The sequence below is a fragment of the Microtus oregoni genome, unplaced genomic scaffold, assembly GCF_018167655.1.
Source record: "Microtus oregoni isolate MIOR12 unplaced genomic scaffold, Mior012 000003F_ref0000135, whole genome shotgun sequence".
NCBI lineage: Eukaryota > Metazoa > Chordata > Mammalia > Rodentia > Cricetidae > Microtus > Microtus oregoni.
This window is the reverse complement of record NW_024543062.1, coordinates 2,650,732-2,675,045: the sequence shown is the minus strand read 5'-3', so window position 1 is coordinate 2,675,045 and position 24,314 is coordinate 2,650,732. Positions and strand designations below refer to the sequence as shown.

Below are 24,314 nucleotides of genomic sequence, written 5' to 3'. Positions count from 1 at the left end.
GGATAAGGATGGCCTTGATCTCCTGATTATAGGCATGCACCACCATGCCTGGTTTATTGTTGTTGGAGGCGTGGGCCGCGTCCCGCCACCACCCGGCTAGCTCAACCCCCAAAATAACACAGAAATTGTATTAATTAAAGTACTGCCTGACCCATTATCTCCAGCCTCTTATTGGCTAACTCTTACATATTAGTTTAACCCATCTCCATTCATGTGTATCGCCACTTGACTGTGGCTTACTGGCATGAGTCTAACCAATGTTTGACTTGGGCAGGAGAACCATGGTGTTTCGACTCTGTCCTTCTTCCTCCCAGCATTCCTTTCTGTCTACTCCGCCTACCTTAGTGCTGCCCTATCAAAAGGCCAAGGCAGTTTCTTTATTCAACCAATGAAAGCAACACATAGATAGAAGGACCTCCTACACCAGTTTATTGAGCACTGGGGATAGATCTGAGGGTTCTGTGCCTGCTAACAACTGGGTTCCACCGGTCGCCTTGGCTTGAGGTGGACTCCTGCCACAGTCTAGAGAGAGAGGTCCAGAGAAGAGGGATCTGCTCTGCTGAGCCACTGGATTCATTCGTCTTGGTTTGTGATGACTTCCAGGCTGGCAGTGAGGAGTCCTCTCAGGATGAGAAGTCCAGCCAGATGGACGCATGGGCTCCAGATGTGCCATGATGCAGCTATGCTGTCCGCCACAGCTTCTTCTGCACCAGCAATTGACCACACTTCCCTTCGAGCCTGCACCCCCTGCAGACAGGAAGGGAGCCTACTTCACACTCACAGATAGAAGCTCTGCAGTTTCTAGCCCAGTCCTTTCTCGGTAGACCCCATCTCTTCTAGGAAGTGCTCTGGGCTTTTACCTCCTGGTGCCTCCCAAGATGGTGACCACGACGTCTTCTGGTCCCCAGCCTCAAGGGCCTTGAATACACAAGCGAGAACGTGTACACCTCTGCCACACCTCTGCCATCTTCCTCTGGTCGTAAAGTTTCGGCTCTCACTTATCTCTGTTCAGCCTCAATGGGAGCCCTTGACCTCCTGTGCCTCCTTGACCCCACCAGACCTTGGCTTTTTATGTGATCTGGGGACTTGAACTCAGGTCCTCCTGCTTGCAGAGCAAGTGCTCTTACCCTCTGAGCCTTCTCCATAGACACGTGGAGTGTGGTAGGGATGATGTCCACTGTAGCATCATCCTTGGCCCTTTGCTGACACATCGGGGCACCTTAGACAACCCGAAGCTGCCTCATCCCTGCCCCAAGAGAAAGAACAGGTGTGAAGCTAGGATCCAGATGGCCACCCCTGAGGAGGACACAGATCTTGGGACTCCTTCCCACAATGAAACTTAGACCTCAGATATGAACTTCACACTCTCAGGGCCACAGGAGATGTGGGCCTCCCATCCCTGCTTCTCTCTCCCCTTGTCAGACCCTCCCAGGTAGGGACTTGTGGCCAGGCTCGCCTTTCCTCCTCAACAGGGCTCTCGTTTTTAAGACAACCCTGGAAACTCAATAAAAAGAGGGGCCGCAAATATCCTGTGTCACCTCTTGCCTTGTCTGAGGGAGTGGCCCGATGGGTGGGATTGGGTCTCTGTCCCCCTCGTTCCACTTGGTCAGGCTCCATTGCTGAGTAGGTGACAGCCTGGTGGCCTTCCTTGTGGTCCCTTGAGGAGATCTGAGCCACAGTTACCTTTCCTGACTTTTCTTTTCTTTTCTTTTCTTCAAGAAAGGGTTTCTCTGTGTACAGTTCTGGCTGTCCTAGAACTAGCTCTTGTAGACCAGGCTGGCCTCGAACTCACAGAGATTCGCCTGCCTCTGCCTCCCAAGTGCTGGGATTAAAGGTGTGCGCCACCACCGTCCGGCACTTTCTTGACTTTTTAATTTTTTTTTTTTTTATTTTCGAGACAGGGTTTCTCCGTAGCTTTTTGGTTCCTGTCCTGGAACTAGCTCTTGTAGACCAGGCTGGCTTCAAATTCACAGAGATCCACCTGCCTCTGCCTCCCGAGTGCTGGGATTAAAGGCATGCACCACCACCGCCTGGATCTTGACTTTTCTAATGTTTTGAATTAATTTATTTATTTGGACAAGCTCTCATATACCCAGGCTTGCCTGTCACTCACCATATAGCTGAGGATAAGCCCAAACTCTTGATCCTGAGTGCTGACTTACAGGAGTGTGGACCATGCCTGTTTATGCAATGTTGGGAGTGGAACTCAGCTTCATACATGCTAGGCAGACAGTCTACCAGGGGAGCCACGTTCCCAGCACCCTCCAGGGTTTTAAGAGTCCAGACATTTTACACAAAAATCCAGACTTGCAAATCTTTCTGGAATGAACCAGAAGGTCCATCCCTGGAGTCAGGGTCCCCTAGCAGACCTGTCCCCTCACCCACTTGCCTCGTCTCTTCAAGGCTGTACTCCAGGGTGTCCTACTTCCCTGATGGAGTGGTACCCAACCTAATGCCTACAGGAGCAGAGCATAACATGTCCCAGCTGCCTGCAGCAGCTGGAATAACACCTCGTCTTTGTTTTGCTCACTCTTGCACGAATTCATTCAAGTCATGAAATCCCACTGCAGCCTCCCATCTCTTAGTGACAGTCCACCAAAGACACGTTATCCAGCACAGCAGTCCATTCTCCTGACATCCCACCTCCTCGCTGGACAGTTCTAGACCCTACGCACACGTGCATGCTGGGCTACTTCCCTTTCAGTGGTGGCGCTAAGCCAAGGACCTCATGCATGGGAATCCTCTGGAAGATTCCAGGAGTTGATGGGCCCACTTCTCAGCTCCCAGGAATGCAGCCACACATGGACTCTTCTGTGTTGTCATGCAGGGCTGGAGTTGGCAGTGAGGATTGGCTGGACTGAGTGATCCCTCCCCACCTTGCTCGGGGAAGGGGGGGCTCCCAGCACATCCTTACTCGTCTCTGGTGTGTGAAGAGGAAGCTGAAGCCTTGTAAGGTGGCAGATTGTCCCCAACCAGTGACTGTGGTCTAGGCGTAGGTGCAGGAATCTCAAGAAAGGCAGGACAGATAGACAGAATGCAGAATATGAAGTTTTCAGAAAAACGCAAGCATGTCAAGGCAGTCCTCCATGTGGTACCCACTTCATGTTAGTAGGGACAGGACCAGCTGTTCCTGTTCAGGGTTTCTGGATGGACAAGTGGTTTTGTCCACTCTTCCCAACAACTTTTTGAGCCACATGTTTTCTGTTTGTTTTGTTTCTTGTTTGGTGCTGTGGGGTCGAACCCGGGGCCTCCTGGATGCTAGATAAGCCTCCTACTGGGGTATTCTAGGCAGGTGCTCTACCACTGAGCCACACCCCAGCCCCTCACTGGGGGATTCTAGACAGGTGCTCTACCACTGAGCCACACCCCAGCCCCTCACTGGGGGATTCTAGGCAGGTGCTCTACCACTGAGCCACACCCCAGCCCCTCACTGGGGAATCTAGGCAGGTGTTCTACCACTGAGCCACACCCCAGCCCCTCACTGGGGGATTCTAGGCAGGGGCTCTACCACTGAGCCACACCTCAGCCCCTCACTGGGGGATTCTAGGCAGGTGCTCTACCACTGAGCCACACCTCAGCCCCTCACTGGGGGATTCTAGGCAGGTGCTCTACCACTGAGCCACACCTCAGCCCCTCACTGGGGGATTCTAGGCAGGGGCTCTACCACTGAGCCACACCCCAGTTCCCCACTGGGGATTCTAGGCAGGGGCTCTACCACTGAGTTCCAGATCCAGCTCTCTTCTTACTTTTTTCTTGAGAGAAGGCCTCAGGAACTCGTCCAGTCCAAGTCTGTCTTTGAATTTGTGAATCTCTTAAGTGGGAAGAATGAGAGACCTGTGCCGTCATCAAGCCCAGCTAAGCTAGTGACATGCCAGCCTAAAATGTTCTGACAACCACAAGCAAAAGTTAAAAAAGAAAAAAAAATAAGTAAAACTAACTTTGGTAGTATATGTGATCTAATCTATCCAAAATTTGTAATCTAAATTTCTAAGTCCTAGAAAAAATTGCTGTTAGGATATTTCTTTTTTTTTTAATATTTATTTATTATGTATACAATATTCTGTCTGTGTGTATGTCTGCAGGCCAGAAGAGGGCACCAGACCTCATTCCAGATGGTTGTGAGCCACCATGTGGTTGCTGGGAATTGAACTCGGGACCTTTGGAAGAGCAGGCAATGCTCTTAACCTCTGAGCCATCTCTCCAGCCCCCTGCTGTTAGGATATTTCACACCTTGTTTTGATGTTATTTTCATTGTTTATAAAAATGTGTTTTATATTCTGGCTTTAATTTTTTAAATATTTATTTATTTATTTTGTATACAGTGTTAGTTTCCATGTCTGCCCACATTCCAGAAGAGGGCGCCAGACCTCATTCCAGATGGCTGTGAGTCACCATGTGGTTGCTGGGAATTGAACTCAGGACCTCTGGAAGAATAGTCAGCATTCTTAACCTCTGAGCCACTTCCCCAGCCCTGGCTTTAATTTTTTTTTTTTTATTTCTCTTTACAAAACAGTCTCTTTCTATAGCCCACTCTGGCCTGGAACTCATGGCTATCCTCCTGCCTCAACCTCTGAATGCTAGGATAAAAGGCATTTACCACCAACCACACCTGGTGTGCACTCACACACATTGTTTTACACTTACTATAGTGTGGGGGTGGGCATGCTTGCTGTATTTCACTTGTGAAAGTCGTGGGCTTCAGGGATGAGAGCAAATTGTGGTCTCCATGGATGAACTCAGGTCTTCAGCTATGACTGAAGCCCAAAGGACCTTTACTGGGAGCTGGAGACATAGCTCAGTGGTTAAGAGCACTGATTGCTCTCCCAGAAGATCTGGGTTCAATTCCTAGCACCTACATGGCAGCTCACAACTGTCTGTAGCTCCAGTTTCAGTGGTTCCATCCCCTCACACATATATGCAGACAAAACATCAATGCACAAAAACTAAAATAAAATTTAAAAAACAAACAGGAATCCTGAGCCAGCCCATGACCTCCTTTTCCTTTTTCCCCTTTCTCTCCCCTCCCTGCCCTCTCCCATCCATTTTTCTTTTCCTTTCTGTTTTTTTTAATTAAATTAAATTTAATTTACTTTTCTGAGGTAGGGCTTCTCTGTGTAGCTTTGAAGTCTGTCATGGAACTCGCTCTGTAGACCAGGCTGGTCTCGAACTCACAAAGATCCTCTGCCTCTGCCTCCTGAGCGCTTGAATTAAAGGCGTGTGCCACCACCTGGCTCCCTTTCTGTATTTTTAGAGGGGGTTGCTGCACCTTCAAAGGCCAGTCCATATTCACTCTCAGTGTGTCTTTACACACAGCCTGCAGCCACCATACTGGAATTATCATAACCATGTACAAATGGAGAAACTGAACCTCGGAGAGGTTATGGATTGTCCAAGGTCGCACAGAAGCCACGGCTGACTGCCTGTGTCAGAAGCAAGGAGCCTTGGCCCCGGATCCCTGGGAGCGACCCCCTACAACCTCCCCAACATAGGGAAGGAACAAGTCAGTACTGATGTCCCCTCTCCCACTGACCCGCGAGGTCTGTGGCTTCAGCTGCTAGATGTCTGCGAAGAAAGCAACCAGGGCCTCTCAGGCCAGGCCCTTTTGGGGGCAAGTCCAGCCTCTTTAAAGTCCGTTTATTGGTTCCCTGGGAGAGGCCCTGCAGGTTGAGGGCTCCCCGTGCTCCATTGCATCCATGAGGATGCCTCTTGGTTTAAGGATTGTATTCCCAGCACTGTCCAGTAGGGGGCAGCCTCGCCTCAGGAATGAGCCTGATCGGGGTTCACCATTAAATTAATCTGCATGGAGCAGTCAGGCTGCAGGCAAAGTCGGCCCCTGCCAACTCCAGTCCTGAAACCACCCTCCCATTGTCTAAGAGGCAGTGTCTGGTGAGGTGTGTGATCCCGATACGCCACCAATGGCACAGGAAGTGGCAGTTCACACCCCTGGATTCCTAGATCAAGAGGATCCTCTGAACATAATAGGTTCCTGCCCCCAACTGGGGTCCTTTCATCCTGGTTTTTGAGGCCAGGGTGATTCTTGACACTTGGTTGAATGTATTCCCCAATCGAGACAGGCTCCCCGAGGGATGCTGTTCCCAGAAGCCCTTGCAGGACCTAAGCTCACACCACCTTTGTTACTTGCTATTGGGGTCACTGTTTGATCCCCGTCTTGAGGACTCCAGGGATCCTCTAGCTTGACCTCACTCAAATCGTCAAGCCTGCTGGATACCTGCCACATTGTGGCTCACGGCTGTCCTTTGAACCTTTCTCTGAGAGTGACTCCAGTCATCCCCAAGGCAATTGAACACAAGAACACACACGACTCTCTGTGTTGTGACTGGCTGGCCTCCAGCTTAACCTCCAGCACAGACTTGTCTAGATGAGGTTATTGTGGCCACAAGGACACTGGTGTTTCCTCCTGTGTGCCTCTGCCAGGGTCTCTGAGCTTGAAACCCCACCTTTTCACCATGGGACAGCTGCGGGGAGCCCCCTTTAAAAGTGGGATTCCTTTGTAAACCTTTCGCTGGGAGTCAAAGCCTCCCCCAGTGTGCACTTACCATCCTGTGGAGTCTCAGAACTACTGTCCCATAGACACCTTGTTTCCTACTCAGAGACCTGTTTCTGGAATGTTCCATCCCTCCCTTTGCTGAGTCCTCAACTGGCTCCCAATCCCCACGGAGCTCTCTGGATCCTCCCTGGGTCCCTGAACAGTAACAGTTCAGAACTACTGTCCCATAGACACCTTGTTTCCTACTCAGAGACCTGTTTCTGGAATGTTCCATCCCTCCCTTTGCTGAGTCCTCAACTGGCTCCCAATCCCCACGGAGCTCTCTGGATCCTCCCTGGGTCCCTGAACAGTAACAGTTCTAGAACCTTCCAATTTCTCTGGACCCTGCATAGCATAGGGCCCCCCTGTTATGCCTTAATTTAAGTTCCAACTTTTCCCCTTGGGTTCATTAAAATATTCATCTGTGTTGGGCATGGTGACGCACACCTTTAATCCTGGCATTTAGGAGGCAGAGGCAGGCAGTTCTCTGGGTTTGAGGCCAGCCTGGTCTACAAAGTGAGCTCCAGGACAGCCAGTGAAACCCAGGGTGTCACACAGTGAAACCCTGTCTCGGCAGGGGGGAAAGGGTGGGGGGGGAGAGAAGCAAAAACAATCCCTCCAAAAAAACCCCAAAATCAAAACAAACAACCCCCCTAAAACAACCAAACAACAACAAAACCCTCAAAATTAAAGATTAGAATAAATCCAAGACTCAGATTACTTCTGGAAAGGGTAGAGGCAGATTTGAACCCAGCTCAGACAACTTCTCCATCTGCCATTTCTTCCTGCACCTCCATCTCAACCTGCTGGGCCCAGGGGTTCTAAGGAAAAGCTGCCGCCTGCCCGGTCCTGATGCTTGTGTGAGTTAGCATAAACGGACCCACCCTTGCATCCTTTACCTGAGACCCAGGGCCCCACAGATGCAGCCCAGCAGCCTGGCTGCAGTTCAGCCAGTGAGGAAAGAGGGAGCCTGGAAGATTCCTCAGAGACCCTTCAGTCTGAGTCACATGGGACCAGACTCCATAGTTTCCTATGCACAAGACAACGTGGCCCAGGAAGGTCTCCAAAGAAAAGTTGGGGTGAGTTAGGAAGGAGGCAAGAGATAGGAGAGCTATGACCCCTCTGGATGGATGTGGAGGACCGGAGAGAGTGTCACTCAAGTAACAATGAGTAGGGGGAGCACTGTGTGGGCCTCAAAAGAAGGGGTGAATGGGCTTTTATGTACGGTGACCATTGACCAGTTCCCGGTACTGATGGCTAACACACTTCCTCTCCATGCCCCTGTGTCCTAACCCTACCAGCTCACCCTCCTAGGACCACTGGATCCTAGCGCGTGGGAAAGTACTCTATTCCGTTCCGTGGCCTGAGACACCACCATGGCTGTGCCAGCCTGGGCTCTTGGGTGCCTGCCACACACTGGCAGGGAAACAATGGCCACCTCTGAGCTGAACGTGGGTGGTGGTGTCCATGGTGAGGGGCTGCCCAAGCAGTGGTGCCAACTACCCATCCAGGGTCAGCGAGGCTGTGGCCCTGGGGACAGCTTTGTCCCCTGAGCTGGCCCTGGGCCCACACTGACAGGCTCTGAATGGCCGGCTGTCAGGGTGGCAGAGTGCATGGTGAAGGAAGGGGCCCTTGGCTGGAGAAAGGCTGGGTGGAGGGAGGGCAGCTGAATGGTTTCCAAGGTCCTCAAGTCACAAGCACAGACGGGGGATCCAGCCAGGGTCACCGACTATTGGTGGCAAGCTTCACCTTCTGACACATCATGGTTCTGCCTCCTGATTCCCCGCCCCCATCCCTGGTATTGCCCATTCTATAAAGACAGGGCCTGGTGTGCTCTCAGAAGGAGGTGGCCCCCATTTCCAAGTTCCGGGATGTTCTAGGCAGTTGGCCAGAGCACAATGGGTCCCCTCCGGGCCTCCCCTGGACTCTGGAGGTCTGGATGCTGCTCCATCCGGCCACTGGCTGTGCCTGTTTCCCCGCTCCCTGTCTGTCTCCCCAAACTGGCAGAAACTCAGCCAGAGCCCAGAGTGACCTATCTACCTCCCCAGCTGTGGGTCTTCAGTGTCGTCTCCAAAGTAGCATTTTCAGAACCTTTTTATAATTCCTTTATAAGAAGATAAGTTGAGAGGGGGCTGGAGAGATGCATCGCTCAGTGGTTAAGAACACTGGCTGCTCTTGCAGAGACCGGGGTCAGTTCCCAGAATCCACATGATGGCGCACAACCATATGTAATTCCAGTTCCAGGGGATCTGATGTCCTCTTCTGATCTTAATGGGTACCAGATACACATGTGCCTATGGCTTTTGTGTCCCTGTGCTTACACACAAAAATGTGCTCTCTCTCTCATGAGTGTGTGTGCGCATGCGCACACACATGCACACACACAATTAAAAAAAAATAAAACTAGGGCTGGAGAGATGGCTCAGCAGTTAAGAGCACTAACTGCTCTTCCTGAGGACCTGGGTTCAATTCCCAGCACCCACATGGCAGCTCACAACTGTCTGAAAATCCAGTTCAGACACCTTCACACCAATGCACACAAAATAAAGTTAAATAAATTAAAAAAAAACTATTTCTCTAAATATGCATTTTTTTTCTAATCAAAGTCACTCAAATACTTAAGAAGGTTCTGGAGACTGTTTGCCATGGTTCAAGCCACAGTCTTCCAGGTCCGCATCGTGAGCCTTCCCTATCTGAGGAGGTCCAGACACGCATGGGGCTTGCTATGGGTTGAATTGGAAAGGATATCTTCTGGGAATGAGGTCCCTCCCTCCACTATGTGGGTCCCAGGGATTGAACTCAGATCTTCAGGATTGGTGACAAGCTCCTATTCCCACTGAGCCATCTCACTGGCCCATCCTCCTCTTCCTTTTCCTCCTCCTCCCCTTCTTTCTCCCTCTCCTTTCCTCCTGCCTCCTTTTCCTTCTTCCATCTGCCCCTCCTCACCATGTCTATCCACCATGATATTCCATCCTACGATGACCCAGAAACAGAAGCAGCTGAACACAGACTGTAAGTTCTGAAATCACAAGCCAAAACAAAACAAAATAAAACAAAACTCTTCTTTCTGTAAGATGATGATTGTTCGGTTTCTTCTGGAGATAAGATTCTAATGAACACAAGGCTGGAGCAACCCCATCCCTGTCACCTGCAAACACAGCCTTTCCCATAACAAAAACAACTGTGATTCAGAGAGGCCACAGGGATGCCACCTCCCGAGAGGAGCATCCCTGCTTGGACCAACCATAACCAGGGACCTAGCAGGATGGGTGGCAGGATGGGTGTAAGATTGGTGGAGACTCTTTCCTGTCCATTGATTGAGGGACAGTGCTATCCTTGAACAGTATCTATAGTGTTCCAGGGCTTCCTGTGGGGATCAGAGGTGCTGGGTGGGGAAGGGCTGAAGTTGGGACTTTCTGTTCCCCTTACCTCTGCCTGCCAATCACGGGGGTGAGGGTGAAGAGGAGAGGCCTGGAGTCTCCCTGAAAAGGAAGAGAGGCCCTGAAAAGGCCACCACTGCCCTCTGAACATCACTAACAGAAGGATAATTCCCTGTGCCATGCCCACGCCCCTAGACCCCAGCTCTTGCTCCTGTCCCTGCCACAGCCTTTTTCTGTTCCAGGCAGGTATCCAGACATGTCAGATACTCAAACTCCAATTTCTAGCAGGTCCTTCCTGCCTGCAAGCATTCATGGTCCCCCAGTATTCTGGCTCCTGCCCTTTAGGCTCCTGGCCTTCTCTGCTTCTGTCCTCAAGCCCTGGGGACCCCCATGAATAGCTAAATGGGGCAAGTGGGACTCAGGTCCCTTGAATGCCCTGGTAGAGTGAAGGCCCCACCTGCTGCTGAAAAGACAGCTCTGCACAGCAGGTATCTGGCCCTGGACATGCTTTCCTGGAGGTGACTGGCCTGATAAAATGGGCAAGGGACGGTGGGGACCCAATGGGAAAGGGGTCTGGGCTCGGCATCCAGGCACACAGGAGACAGCATTACATCTGACTACACTGTCACATGCCCTGTAGGGGGCGTGTTCTCCTGCGTAGCCCCGGGTCCCACAAACTCCAGACTCGGGGACATACTCGTCAAGGGGACAGACTCCAAGGTTGATTTCCGTATCTCCCCCAGGTTGGAATGTTTGCTGCTTGGCTCCTGGACACCCATCTGGAGCCACAAGCAAGAAGACATATACCCATGTGTGGACCTTGGTATCTCTGCCCCTCCACGTACATGTTCATGTATATGTAGAGACCAGAATGTCAGTTGCTGTTCCTTGGGACACTCCCCACCTTTGCTTGGAGATCCTTGGCCTGGAATTCACCAGACAGGCTAATCCAGCTAGCCAGAGAGTGCTAAAGCTTGGCCTCTCTCCACCTCACCAGGATGGAAAATGTGTATCACCGTACAACTTTGTACCTGGAGTTTAGGGGATCAGATTTATGTCTTCGTGATTACGTGGCAAGTGCTTTACCCTTGCAAAGCATGTGCGGGGGTCAGAGGGGAACTTGTGGAAGCCAGTTTACTCTTCTCCCCATGTGGGTTCTGGGGATCACACTCAGGTCCTCGGGCTTAGTGGCAAGTGCCTTCAATAAATAAAATATTTTTAAAGTGACATTGGGAATTCTGTTCTTAATGTCACAGACTGTTCCAGTGTCCCCAGGGAGCTCTGGATTTCAGAATTCAACCTCAGATCCCAATTGTACTAAAGTTATCCCAATCTACTGTGCGACTTTAAAATGTAAGTTTTCTACATTTATGTGTGTCTGTGTGTGTGCGCCATGTGTGTTTAGGGGCCCTCAGAAGCCAAAAGAGGGTGTCGGATCCCTTGGAGCTGGAATTACAGCTAGTAGTGAGTCACTGGGCTGGTGTGGGAACTGAACTCAGGTCCTCTGCAAGAGCAGTAACCCCTGAGCCATCTCTCCAGCTATGCTGAGTGCTGTCATGGTGATAGAATAGAACAGAAAGGATGGACGTGGTGGTAACACCTTTAATCCTAGCACTCGAGAGGCAGAGGCAGGTGGATCTCTGTGAGTTTGAGATCAACCTGGTCTACATAGTGAGTTCCAGGATAGCCAGGGCTACACAGAGACCCTGTCTCAAAAAAAAAAAAAATTAAAAGCCGGGTGGTGGTGGCGCACGCCTTTAATCCCAGTACTTGGGAGGCAGAGGCAGGCGGATCTTTGTGAGTTCGAGACCAGCCTGGTCTACAGAGCTAGTTCCAGGACAGGCTCCAAAGCCACAGAGAAACCCTGTCTCGAAAAACCAAAAAAAAAAAAAAATTAAAAAAAATATATTAGAAAGGCTATTTTCTCTGTATGTGTGTGTGCGTGCGCGCGCACACGCGTGTGTTAATGTGTGCACCCAGGTGTCTTCCTGCACCACCATATCCCCCTTTTTTACTCATTTCAAATGCAGACCATTGACTGTAGCCATCAAACTCTCTCTCTAGTCCATACACAGCTTCTATTTGTTTATCTTGGTTTGGATTTTCCGTGTCAAGGTTTCTCTGTGTACCAGCCCTAGCTGTTTCCCCTGCCTCCCGAGTTGCCTGGCTTGCAATTCTTGCCTATATTGTTTCATTTTATTTGGGAGATAGGGTCTCACTGTGTAGCAGCCCACACTGGCCTGGGACCTGTAAAAATCCTCCTGCCTCAGCTAGGTATGGTGATGTACAACTTTAATCTCAGCACTTAGGAGGCAGAGGCAGGTGGATCACTATGAGTTTAAGGCCAGCTTGGTCTACAGAGTAAGTTCCAGGACAGCCAGGGCTACACAGAAAAACCCCGTCTCAAAAAAATAAATAAATAAATAACCCAAAACTAAACAAACTGCCAAAGTCCTCCTGACTCGTCCTCCCAAGAGCTGGGACTTCAGTCATGTGCCCCCACATCCAGCATCCCCTAGTCACCTGACTTCCAGTTATTTTCCCCATCATATGAACTGACTCTTCATGCTCCTGGTAGAATCCTTGGTCCACCCATGTTCTAAACTGGGAACAGGCTCAACTTCTCACGTTTCTTGATTGCCTGGACTTTAGTCCTCCACCCCACATTTTTTGGCCGCTAAGATTTGAATAGTTTTAGCCACTACTTTAAGGTCTCTGATGGCGCCTGCATTAATTTCTGCCTACGGGGTAAGGCAGGAGTCCAGGCTGCCCCCTGCCTGGGGCCGTCCTGTTGTCACCGCATTCCTTGTTAATCTGAGTCTGTCTTTTTTTTTTTTCCCTTTCTCTGGCACGGGAAGCGGAGAGCTCCCCTCATCTTCAGTCTATCTCCCTCTTCATTCCATCCCAGTCTGTGGGTTTCAGAACCGCTAAGCCACAGTCGCCTGTGAGAAACAGCCTCACCCTCCCAAGCCTGCTGCTGGGACAGGGTTAGGGCCCTCCCCAGTCTTATAGCCTTTGGACAAAATAGTGTCCCAAATTGCTTAGCTCAGCCCCTTTCTCCCTCCCTGTTCACGAATGACGTCACACGTTTGTAATTCAATTAGTGTCCCTTGTGCAGGCTGCATTCCATTCCCGCTCCCCTGGCTTCCTGGCTAATGTTTTAAAAATTTGCATACAGTGAAGGTGCCTCTTTGTACTGTGGAGTTCAATGGTTTTGGCAACTGCCGGGGAGCTGGACTTCCGGCCACAGAGCTGCAGAGGAGCCACTGTCCCTCCCTCCTGGACCCCCGGCAACTATTGTCCTAATGATTATATTTATTTTATTTTCTCTAATCTTTTTGAGACAGAGTTTTTGTAGGTGGAGCTGGCCTTGAACTCCCTGTATAACCAAGGCTCACTTTGAACCGTGAATGGTGATTACAATCTGTACTGTATCCCCTCACTGGGGGATTCTAGGCAGGTGCTCTAACACTCAGCCACACCCCAGCCCCTCACTGGGGGATTCTAGGCAGGGGCTCTACCACTGAGTCACACCCCACAGAGAAGGCTTATCATATAAGATTCCCTCTTCATGGGCACCAAAGTTTTTCAGACTGTACTTGCCAGCTTTTCTGTCCCTTCTGCAGGACACCCAATGTGTGGGGTCTGTGAACACATACCCCTGCAGACTCTGAGGACTGGCAGTACCTACCCACTGGTCCAGAGACCCCTGTCCCAATAGGAGCTATGCTTGGGGCTTACCCCAGTGTTGATTTCCCACAGGAGACTTTCTGCTCTTGAAACAGAGTCTGCCCCAGCTCCACCAGCCCCAACAAGTTACAGTGACCTGTCCTAAGATTTTTCTTTTCTTTTCTTTTTATTTTTTTGGATAGGGTCTCATGTAGCCCAGGCTGGGCTTGAACTTCCTGTGTAGCTGAGAATGAGCTTTAACTTCTGGTCCTCCTCCTTCTGCCTCAGAAGTGCTGAGATTACAGCCTGAGGTGACATTTGGATTGTGCTCTGCTGGGACAGAATCCAGTGCCTCTGTATGTATAGTAGGTAACTAGAGAACAGACATGTATTAGTTAGCTTTCTGTTTCCGTGATAAACACCAACCAAAGGCAACTTGGGAGAGGAATGGGTTTGTTTGGCTTCCATGTCCCAATCATATCACAGTCCGCCAGTGAGGGGAGTCAGGACGGGAGCTTTTCCAGGGACCTGGAGGCCGAAACTGAATCAGAGCCCCTGGAGGAACGCGGCTGACTGGCTTGCTCAGCCCTTTCTCACACCGCACAGGACCACCTGCCTGGGGGCGGCACTGCCCACAGTGACTGAACCCTCCGTCACCAATCCTTCAGTCAAGGAAATGATCCATAGATGTGTCCAACAGGCCAGTCCGACAGTGGCGACTCCTCAGCACAAGTCCCCTCTTCCTGAGGGACTCACGTTTGTACCAAGCTGACAAAAATGAACAGGGACACATTAGAACCAGTGAGCTGGGAAGGGGAACAGATAGATGCGCCTGATGACTCCGGGTCCGTCTCCGAGGCACCGACTGATGCACTTGGACGGAGAAACACTGGGGGCATGGGTAAGAGGTGAGCAGCCCGGGCCAAGGTGGACACACCTGGGCGCAGGCTCTGCAAAACGGACTAGCGTTGCCGTCATTGCTCTAGGGCCATGGTTCTCAACCTTCCCAATGTTTTGACCACTTAACACAGCTCCTCCTGTTATGGTGACCCCAACCACACAATTACTTTTGTAACTAATTTTGCTACTGTTGTGACTGGTAGAGGTTGCCGCAGGGATTGCAACCCACAGGTTGAGAACTTCCAGGAGCACAATGGTTCTCTGGAGGTGATCATTTCTGCACCAGGGTGCAGTCTCGCCATCACAGACTGCATCCATCTGCCCCTTCAGGCTCCTATTGCTCGGAGGTGGTTTTGATCCCTATGTATTGACCAGTCCTGGTCTAATAGCACAGGCCAGAGCCTGGGATGAACACTCAAGGGGCACCTGTTCAAATATCTGGGTTTAGGCTGGTGTCTCAGCAGGTAAAGGTGCTTGCAACCAAACTTGATGGCCGGAGACATCCATCCCTGGTGCCCACAGGTGAAGGGAGAGAATGGCTCCTGCCAATTGTCCTCTGACCTCCACACATGCCCTGTGCATGCATCCACCTCGCCTCGCTACTAAATAAATAGATAAATAAATGGAAAAACGATATATCCAGATTCTTGTGGCAATAAACGGCACAAAGAACACATGGTTAGAAATAAAGAAAACAAGCCATGTATGGTACCGCACGCCTGTAATCCCAGCACTCGGGAGGCAGAGTCAGGTGGATCTCTGTGAGTTTGAGGCCAGGCTGGTCTACAGAGTAAGTTTCAGGATAGCCAGGACTACATAGTGAGACCTTGTCCCCAAAAAACCAAAAAGAGAGAAGGAGGGGAGAGAGGAACAGAGAGAGAGAGGGAGGGGGAGAGAGAGAGAGAGAGAGAGAGAGAGAAGGAGGAAGAGAGGGAGGGAGGGAGGGAGGGAGGGAGGAAGGGAGGGAGGAAGGAAGGAAGGAAGGAAGGAAGAAAGGAAGGAAGGAAAGCACCCTGAGAATGGGAGCTAAAGCGAAACTAAGCTGAGCGAAAAGCCATGAAAACCCTCGGTGCCCAGGCACATGGATTGGATGTTTGCACGGCATCCGCCATTTTTCTTATTTTACACAGATAGTGGGCTGTGCTCATGCCTGCTCTGTTAGATGTAGCTAAGCTGGGGAAGGCTCTCCAGTCTTCCTCTGGTGACTGGCTTCCTTTATAGACATTTTAGGGTTTTGTTTGTTTGTTTGTTTGCTTGGTTTTGGTTCTTTTCAAGACAGATTCTCACTATGTAGCCCTGGCTGCCCTGGAACTCACTCTGTAGACCAGGCTGGCCTCAAACTCACAAAGATCCATCTGCCTCTGCCTCCTGAATGCTGGGATTAAAGGTGTGTGCCACTATACCTGGTGTTAATCTTAAACTTTACTTATTTATTGTATGTGTCTGTGGGGCTTCTTCCATGATGTGTGTATGGAACTCAGAGGGAAACCTCTGAGAACTGGTTCTCCCCTTCTACCATGTGGGGACCCTGGGATCGAACTCGGGTCGTTAGGCTTGGTGGCAGCACTTTTGGGTGCTGAGCTACCTTGCCAGTCCTATACACTTGACTTGAACTTGACTTGTCTGTCCCCAGTCTCTACTCATCTGCCATGCTGGAATCCAAGGCAACCAGAGAAGAAAAGTTAGGAAGATCACAGCATGGCACCGACCCTAGGCCAGAGCTCCAGTTCTCCTTCACTCTAGGTGGAGAGCGCCATGCTGGGGGTTCCACCATGGTCCTCCAGGATATTTCCACAGTGCCTGCATGTTCCGGTTAAAATGCGACAGAACCCAGGCTCCACATGTCGCTGTAAGCAGAGGGGGGCAACTGCTACAGAGCCTGAAACAGGAACTCTAGGCCCTAGTGGGGTCTGGTGACCTCAGGCCTGACAGGGTACAGCTGGCCTAACCTCTGGCTGTCTGGTGAGAGGAAATCAGGCATTGCATGGTGCTTTGTGTCCACAACACTTGCTGGCCACTGTCCATGCTCTTCCTGGCAGAATTGGTGTTTTGTTTGTTGTTTGTTTTGGTTTTTCAGGATAGGGTTTCTCCGTGTAGCCCAGGCTGGCCTCCTCTGTGTCCAGAGTGCTGGGATTAAAGGTGTGCATCACCACTGCCCGGTTTAGCATCATGTTTAAGATAAAACTGAGCCAAGCATCTCATCATCCCACAACTCAAGAAGCAGAAGCAGGAGGACTGGACTGCCATTAGCTCGAGGCCAGCTTGGGCTTTGGAATGAGACTCTGTTTCCAAACAAGCACACAAATGAAAAAACTGGGGTTCCCACCATATCTGTCCTGACTCCTGCAGGGGCTACAGGCTCAGGAATGTAGCTAGACTATCCTGATAGTGGAGGAGCATTTTTTGCTTGTTTGTTTGTTTGTGGTGTTTCAAGACAAGGTTTCTCTGGGTAGCCTTGGCTGTCCTGGAACTCACTCTGTAGACCAGGCTGGTTTTGAACTCACAGAGATCCACTTGCTTCTACCTCCTGAGTGCTGGGATTAAAGGCGTGTGCCACCAACACTGGCTGGAAGAGCATCTTTGAAACTGGAGGTAGAGAGTGAGACAGGCCTTTGCCTTCCCACCCTCTGCTGGTCAGTCTGTTACACACAGACTTAAGGATTTGAGGAAGGAGCTAGAATATGGGGAGAAGGGACAGGAGGGTATTTCCTATCCTGTGGAATATGGGGAGAAGGGACAGGAGGGTATTTCCTATCCTGTGTCCCAGAAAGGATGGGATGATATGAAAAAGCCAGCCAGGCTAAAAATACAAAGGGAAGTGCAGAGAAAGCTGATGCAAAGGTCCTGGGGCACAGCTGGGGTCAGTGTCTGGGTGGAAAGGAGGTGCCATCCTGGAAAGAGAGGAAGCCGGAGCCACAAAGCCACAGGGGAAAGGCACTGAGTATCTTCCCATTGCTTGCACATGTGCGTGTATGTGTGCATGTTCACAATAGATGCTTCTAGAGTCCCATGGCCCTGGACAGGAGAGGACTCTAGCTCATTCAAGGCTTGAGGCTTTCCTCCAGGGAAGTCTTCATTCTCTCTTTCATTCAACACATATTCCCAGAGTTCAGTGGAGCTGGATTGCAGCCGCGCTTAGACCTGCCCTCTGACCCCTGGACAAGGGTGGCACTTGCAGAAAACCTAGACTACAGGAGCTGGATGGAGACCAGGGAAGGCTTCCTGGGTGAGGTGTCATCCAGCCAAGGAAACAAGTTGCTCAGCTGATCTAGCTGTAGTGCTGGGCCCGTGCTGTGCACGGAGGACAGTGAGAACTGTAGCAGATGTGATAGCAAGGCTCGCAGCAGGGTGCTCTGGGACCCCAGCTCCTTGTACTCCCTTCTAAAGCTGGAGAGACTAGGGGCCTCCCTCCCTTGTAGCGGGATTTACCCTCCCATAACGGTCTATGCGCTGTTGCCTTTAACTGAAGACCAAGGTGGAGGCATAGGGAGGAGTGTACATGCACGTAGACATGTGTGTATGGATGTGTCTGTGCATGCATGTAGGCATGTGTGCATAGATGTGTCTGTGCATGGGGGGTGTGCATGCATGTGAGTGTTCTTACACAGATGAGTGTACTCACTCACACAGGTTCATTGAGCAAAGACGTGTGTGAGTGTGCACACAGGTATGCGCACCGGCTCTTAATTTCTTTTTTTTAAAAAATATTTATTTATTATGTATACAATAGTCTGTCTGCATGTATGCCTGAAGGCCAGAAGAGGGCGCCAGACCTCTTTACAGATGGTTGTGAGCCACCATGTGGTTGCTGGGAATTGAACTCAGGACCTTTGGAAGAGCAGGCAATGCTCTTAACCACTGAGCCATCTCTCCAGCTCCCCGGCTCTTAATTTCTTCGCTAGCGCACTCTCTCACCTCTGAGCAACCTTGAGCACAGGTCACCTAACCTCTCTTGCTAAGTCTTTGGGGACCCTGTGGACCTGTCTCAGGCTGTCCTGCTGTGAACCTGTCCCCGGGCTTCTCCACCCTGTCAGATACAAGCCTGGCACCTTTTGCTGCTTTTCCACGCTAGCACTATGTAATGCTGATGAAGAGGTGGTGCTTTGTTCTGTGGGGAAACTGAGGCTCAGAGACATTGAGTAAGAAGCCAGCTCAGGCTATCAGGTGAGAGCCTGGGACTGCAAGCAGGCGCCCACCTTGGGGGACACTCAGAGTCCCAGGATCCAGGCAGCCTGAGGAGGTCACATACGAGGCCCCTCCTTCCACCCTCTCCACACTCTACCAAAGCCAAGGCCTGCCCAAGAAAGACACATTGTGGACAGCCCCCAGCCCCTTGGGGCTGACACAAAGGCCAGAGCTCCTAAGGGGAGGCAGGAAGGGGGCCCAGGCCAGCTGGGCCAGGACACAGGCTAGGGAAATGAACAGAGACAGGAAACTGCACAGCTGGAGTCTGGGCCGCCATTGTTTCACCTGGGGGTCGGCGCCAGCAGCTCTGTAAACCCTGCCCAGCTGTGGATCCAGGTGCCTCCCTGGCTCCTGCTGGCTTCCTGCTCCTAGCCTCAGTTTCCCCACTCTAAGCCCTAGACAGCACTTGAGTGCAGCTGTCTCACTCAGCACATCTCCTGAATCGACACGGTTAAGCTTCAGGGCACCCCGTGGTTCATGGGCTCTTCCGCCTGACTGTGACAGAGATCCAGGGCTTTTCCCTGTAGAGTGAAGTGGAGCTCCGACTCAACCTGGGCTACCATTCCAAAGCGCAGGGCTTCCCTCCCTGCTCCCTGCCTGGGTCAGCACTGACCAACTACTTTCTTCATACGAACTCACCTGAGAAGGTCCCATTCCCACCCAGTGTCCTCTGGTACTGGGGTTAGACCCTGGGGCAGAGCTGGACTCAGGGTGTTCCCAGGTGGAGAGGAAGTGTGGACAGATGGGTAGGTAGGTAGCTAGACAGACAGACAGACAGGCCAATAGACAAGCATAAAATAGACTACAGATTGCCAGACAGTGGTGGCGCATGCCTTTAATCCTAGCACTCTAGGGAGGCACAGGCAGACAGATCTATGAGTTCAAGGCCAGCCTGGTCTACAGAGTAAGTTCCAGGACAGTCAGGGCTACACAGGGAGACGCTGGCTCGAAACACCTCCTCGTCCATCCCCCAAAACCTAGACTGTAAATAGGAATATGATTGATACAGACAATAGGTATAGAGGGTAAATAATAGATGATAAATACAGAATAGAAAGACATATGATAAATTATAGCTAGCTAATAAGATTTACAAATAAAGATGATACAGCTATAGAGAGAAATAGCAGATGGATAGATGACAGACAGATATTTAAAGAGAACAAAGAACGATAATAAGCTGGGGGATGACTCAGTGGTAAGAGCGCTTGCTCTGCGAGCATGAAGACCTGTGTTCAAATCCCAGCACCTCTGTAAAACGTTGGCCATGGCTGTATATGGCTGTAACCCCAGCACTGCAGGACAGAGACGATGGATCTCTAGAGCTCTCAGGCCAGGCAGCCTAGCCCAATAGCGAGCTTCCAGTCCAGAGAGAGACCCTTTCTCAGAGCAATAAGGCAGAGATGGCAGATAGACATGGGTCCTGCTCTGACCTCCTCATGCACAAACTCAGGTGTGTGCACCTACACATGTGCCATACACACATGTGTGCATGTACATATATACATCTGTGTAACTCTATGTATAATAGATAATTGGGTATACAGATTGATAATTGGGCAAGTAAGAGATGAGTGGAGGACAATATCATTCTAGCATCTTAAAATTAATTTACATTGTGGAAGACACCAGGACTCCTGTCATAGTGAGCCCCAGAAACCCCTTTGCCAGCCCCTGGGAGCTCTTGGGCTGTGATCGAGGGCTTGGCCCTTCTCAGACAGGTGTGGGCTTTCCAGGGCAGCCTGGAAAGCGGATACGTGGAAGGTGCAGAGCCGGAAGGCTGGAGGCTGGTTCCTGTCCGTGGCCCTCAGGGTCCTCCCTTCCTCCCACAACCCTATGCCTGGCTATCTCTTTCTCTCTCATGCGCGCACGCTCACACACACACACACACACACACACACACACACACACACACACACAGAGAAGGCGACAGGGACGAGAGCACGTCTCCCTTCCAGGTGGGACGTGCGGAAACAGGACGGACTCCAAAGGGAAGCAGGGGGAGGAAGAAGCTTCCAGGAAGCCTGAGGGCCTCTGAAGTGATGTCTTCTCTGGGCCAGACAGAGCCCTGTGCCAACTCTCCCAACGTGTGTTCAAGACCCCGCCCGGAGTCTCCTTTCTACCCTGAGTGTCAGAGGTTTTCCTCTAAAGTCCAACCCCAGATTCCAGGGTCTTAGGGACAACGGGGGGGCCTGGGCAGTGCCTGAAAGGGCGTTGGTCTCGGGCAGCCCACTGTCCTAGCGTCACAACCCCGCCCCATGTCCCCACCTTCACAGCAGCCAGCTCTGTAACCTGCTTATATTTTATTGACGATAAAGCTGGGACGTTCACACCAAACCTCAGCTCCCCTGCAGCCACAGGGCATGGCTTCAGGTGGCAGAGGACACGGGGTGGCCAAGGCTGGCTCTTGGAGGCTGTGGTCCGCTCAGTAGCCCCCATCCCTGCAAGAGTCCAAGGTTCTGATCTTAACTCCCTCCGCTCACTCTGACCAGATGTGGATGACGAATGACTGGGCATGAGTGTGGGGGACAGATGTGGAAGGCCAAGAGAGGGTGGCATTCTGTGACCACCCAGGGTGCGGATGAATAGGAGTCCCCTTGTTGAGGTGTATGGGAGGGCAGGGTGGGCACATTACCCCCAGCTCAGGCTCCGTTTGGCCAGCTCCACCTGGGCCAGTGGATGGTCGCTCAGTACCCGCACTCTGGTGATGGCGGCCAGTGGTTGGTGGCGATGTGGGAACCGGAGAACCTTGTGTTCCTGGGCATAGATGTGGAAGTGTTCTGCATCTGCGCTCACCTCCATCTGCAGGGGTAGGGGAGGAGAGCAGGGGTGACCCCAGGCCCCAGTCCCAGAGGCCCTACTAATTGGCAAAGCATAGTATGGTCTACCTAACCCTGAGTTCCCAAGTGGGGACCCCCCTTTTCTCCAACACAAGAAGATTGGCAGCCAGAGAGAAGCGTCCCAGTGAATAAATAGGGAAACTGAGGAAAGGAAGGCCACCCAGGCCCAGCAGGGAGGCCATTGAACCAACCCACATAAATATCCACTACAATCCTCTTCTCCATTGGTTTTGGGTACCCCATCCCCACCTCTCCTTCCTCCCACAGTCCCCATCACCTCAAAGGGATCTCCCAGGGTCAGCGGGAAAACACTGGACACCTCCTCCTGTCCCCAGCGTCCTCCCTGGAAGGCGTTGCCCACCACCGTGGCGCTGGAAAATCGGGGTTTGACATGGAAGGCAATGTCTCCCGCATCAGTTAGGAAGTTGATCTCAAACCTGTTGGGGAGGAGCGAGCTCAGAGTCAGCAGTGTGGCTGGAGGGTCCCTAGCACGGCCCCAGGAAGGGAGGAAGGCGCTTACTTGTCCTCTCCAGCATCTGCATGTCCCTGTACTGTCAGGCTCCAGCCCAGGGCCAGGCCTCCTGCACAGAAGGCTTCAAACTGCAGGCAAAGCACAGGGAACAGAGCCCCATGGGCTGCAGCCTCCACCCCACTCCAAGTGTACTGTTTATTCAGGGCTACTCACTCCCACCCAGCCCGAGGCCTTCACCTCGATGTTGCTCTTGGTGGGGTGGTCCAGAAACCTTACCCCCATAGTTCCTCTACCTGGGGTCTGAAGAGAAGACATAGATGTTCCCCAGAATCCCCAGGTGGCCTGCTGGATGTCCCCACCGTTTCTTCTCCAGCACATGAAACCGTGCACACACGGCAGCGGATCTTACCTACCTGCAATGCCATGGCCCTCGATCGCTAGGGAGGATCGGGCAGCTAGGGATATAGCCGAATCCGCTGGGGCGGGGCACAGGAGCCCCACCTCCGGGGGCCTTGTCTGGGTCACATGAGCCTCTGTACCCCATTTTCCCTCCCTGGTCAGGCTACCCCTGCTGGAGAGGGAGCTGGGAACGACTTAGTAGCAGAGCTCTTGCTCTGGGTTTGTCCTCAGCGGGGTCTCTGGGTCCTCACACACTTCCTCAGGCCTGTCTGGCTCTGCCACCGTGACTTTTCTGGGTCTTACACACATCCGGGGACATAGCGCCCATCTTTGTAGGAAGGGTATGACCCCTGCAGTACACCAGAGCCCCAGACTGGCCCGTCTGTCTCAAAGGGTGAGAGAGACATACCGTCCTATGGCTGGCCTTAGGGGCTCTGTCTGACCATCTATCCACTGTCCACCATGCTGGAACTGTGTTCCCCCTCCCAATCCCCCCTTGGGGCTGCCCTGTGCTATGGCTCAGTGGCCTCAAGGGGATGAATGGGGGATTAGGCTGGGCTCTGCTCAGCACATTCCAGTCCCCAGTCTACAGATGGGGAGGTCCTTTCCCACACCCCCACGCCCCTCCTGGCCAGCTGCCTCTTAGGCTGAGCCAATAAGAGGGGTCCACTGGGGCCCTCGAGGCCACTTCAAGGACAGAGGAGAGAAGCCCAAGTCTGTGGGGGTGGCTGTGGGGGCCTGTGGGACTCTCTGAGGACGGAAGCCGTGCCAGAGTGTAGCTAGACTCGGGACTACCGCCTGCAGATGAGTGTGATGACCTCGCGTCCCTCTCCTCCTGTCCCCATGGGTCCCTTCTACCACCATTCTTCTCTCCAGTCCCTGGCAGGGCTGAACCTCTGGCTTGCTTTGCCACTTCTGAGGCGCCGCGGCATGGACACTGTCCGGCAGGGAGTGATGGGTATCAAGGCCAGACACTGGGATGCCTCACCAGCTGGGCAGTGCAGCGACCTAGTATTTTTCAGCTGTAGGGAAGGGGGGCAGGACTGGCTGTGCCTGCAGGGGGCAGCCAAGGGCAACAGAGCCTCCACAGGGTGAGCCTGCAGGGCCTGCCCCGTCCATCTCCCCCCACTACCCTCCTGCACCTGGCTAGCTACTGTGAGTAGACCCCACACACTCACCTCCCCAGAGGAACACGGCAAAGCCCCTCTCTCAGTACAGCCAGAGAAATGCTTGTTATGCAAACACGAGGATCTGAGTTTGATGCCTAGCACCCAGGCAGAAAACACAGAACACAGTGACCAGAGAGACTGAGATAAGCGGATTCTGGAGTTCTCTAGCCAGTCAGGATGCCCAAATCAATCGGGAAGCCCCAGTGAGAGACTCTCAAAAAAGCTTACACTCAACACCCCTGGACTACAGGGCCTAGTAGGTTACAGGCCAGTTTCATGGTCTCCCCATTTTTCCTGTCCCCTGTGTGGTGGTCCTGAGACTAGATGTCCATCTTAAATTCTCCGGACTTGCAAGGCAGTGCTGGTCACTGCCCAGGGCTCACGGCTGGGGAAGAGCCCACAGCCAGGAGTGCAGAACATATTCTAACTCTGACCATGCTACCTTGAGCCAGTCCCCTCTTGGCTTCCAAGCTTCACACTGGGCTTGCCAGTTCTAGCCTCCCCCACTGTGCCTGTCCACTTGTGAAGAAAGGTGAGCAAAGACAGATGCAGCTGGACAGGGGAGTTGGATCAGGGGAGTTGGATCAGTCACCCGACCTCTATCATTTCTAGGAGGAGACCACTGATGCTTGTTCTCAGGGTCTGGCTGCCTAAAGGCCCGAGTTAGGAACCACCAAGGGGAGGCCTGGGCATGGTGAGGGACCCAGGCCTGTTGGACAGGAGATCCACGTGTTGCTGCCTCGGGTAGGGAGG

The 24,314-nt window shown here is 52.1% G+C and overlaps 1 protein-coding gene across 1 annotated transcript; it reads right to left on the bottom strand.

The window, feature by feature from the left end:
* Nucleotides 1-21,006: 21,006 nt before the first annotated feature.
* On the bottom strand, nucleotides 21,007-22,418 carry LOC121445875 (grifin-like). The gene is made up of 5 exons (XM_041648038.1): nucleotides 22,407-22,418; nucleotides 22,042-22,184; nucleotides 21,799-21,958; nucleotides 21,317-21,483; nucleotides 21,007-21,122 (listed from the first exon to the last, which is right to left on the bottom strand). Exons 1-5 carry the CDS (start codon nucleotides 22,416-22,418, stop codon nucleotides 21,107-21,109), a joined length of 498 nt encoding a protein of 165 aa, XP_041503972.1. The 3' UTR covers nucleotides 21,007-21,106.
* Between the last annotated feature and the right edge of the window lie 1,896 nt (nucleotides 22,419-24,314).

What these genes read in the sequence shown, in the direction of transcription:
- LOC121445875 (XM_041648038.1), bottom strand. An exon ending in GCAGATGCTGGAGAGGACAA is followed by an intron (nt 21,959 to 22,041) that starts GTAAGCGCCTTC and finishes CCTCCCCAACAG; the next exon opens with GTTTGAGATCAACTTCCTAA. An exon ending in CCCTGGGAGATCCCTTTGAG is followed by an intron (nt 21,484 to 21,798) that starts GTGATGGGGACT and finishes CTACCCCTGCAG; the next exon opens with ATGGAGGTGAGCGCAGATGC.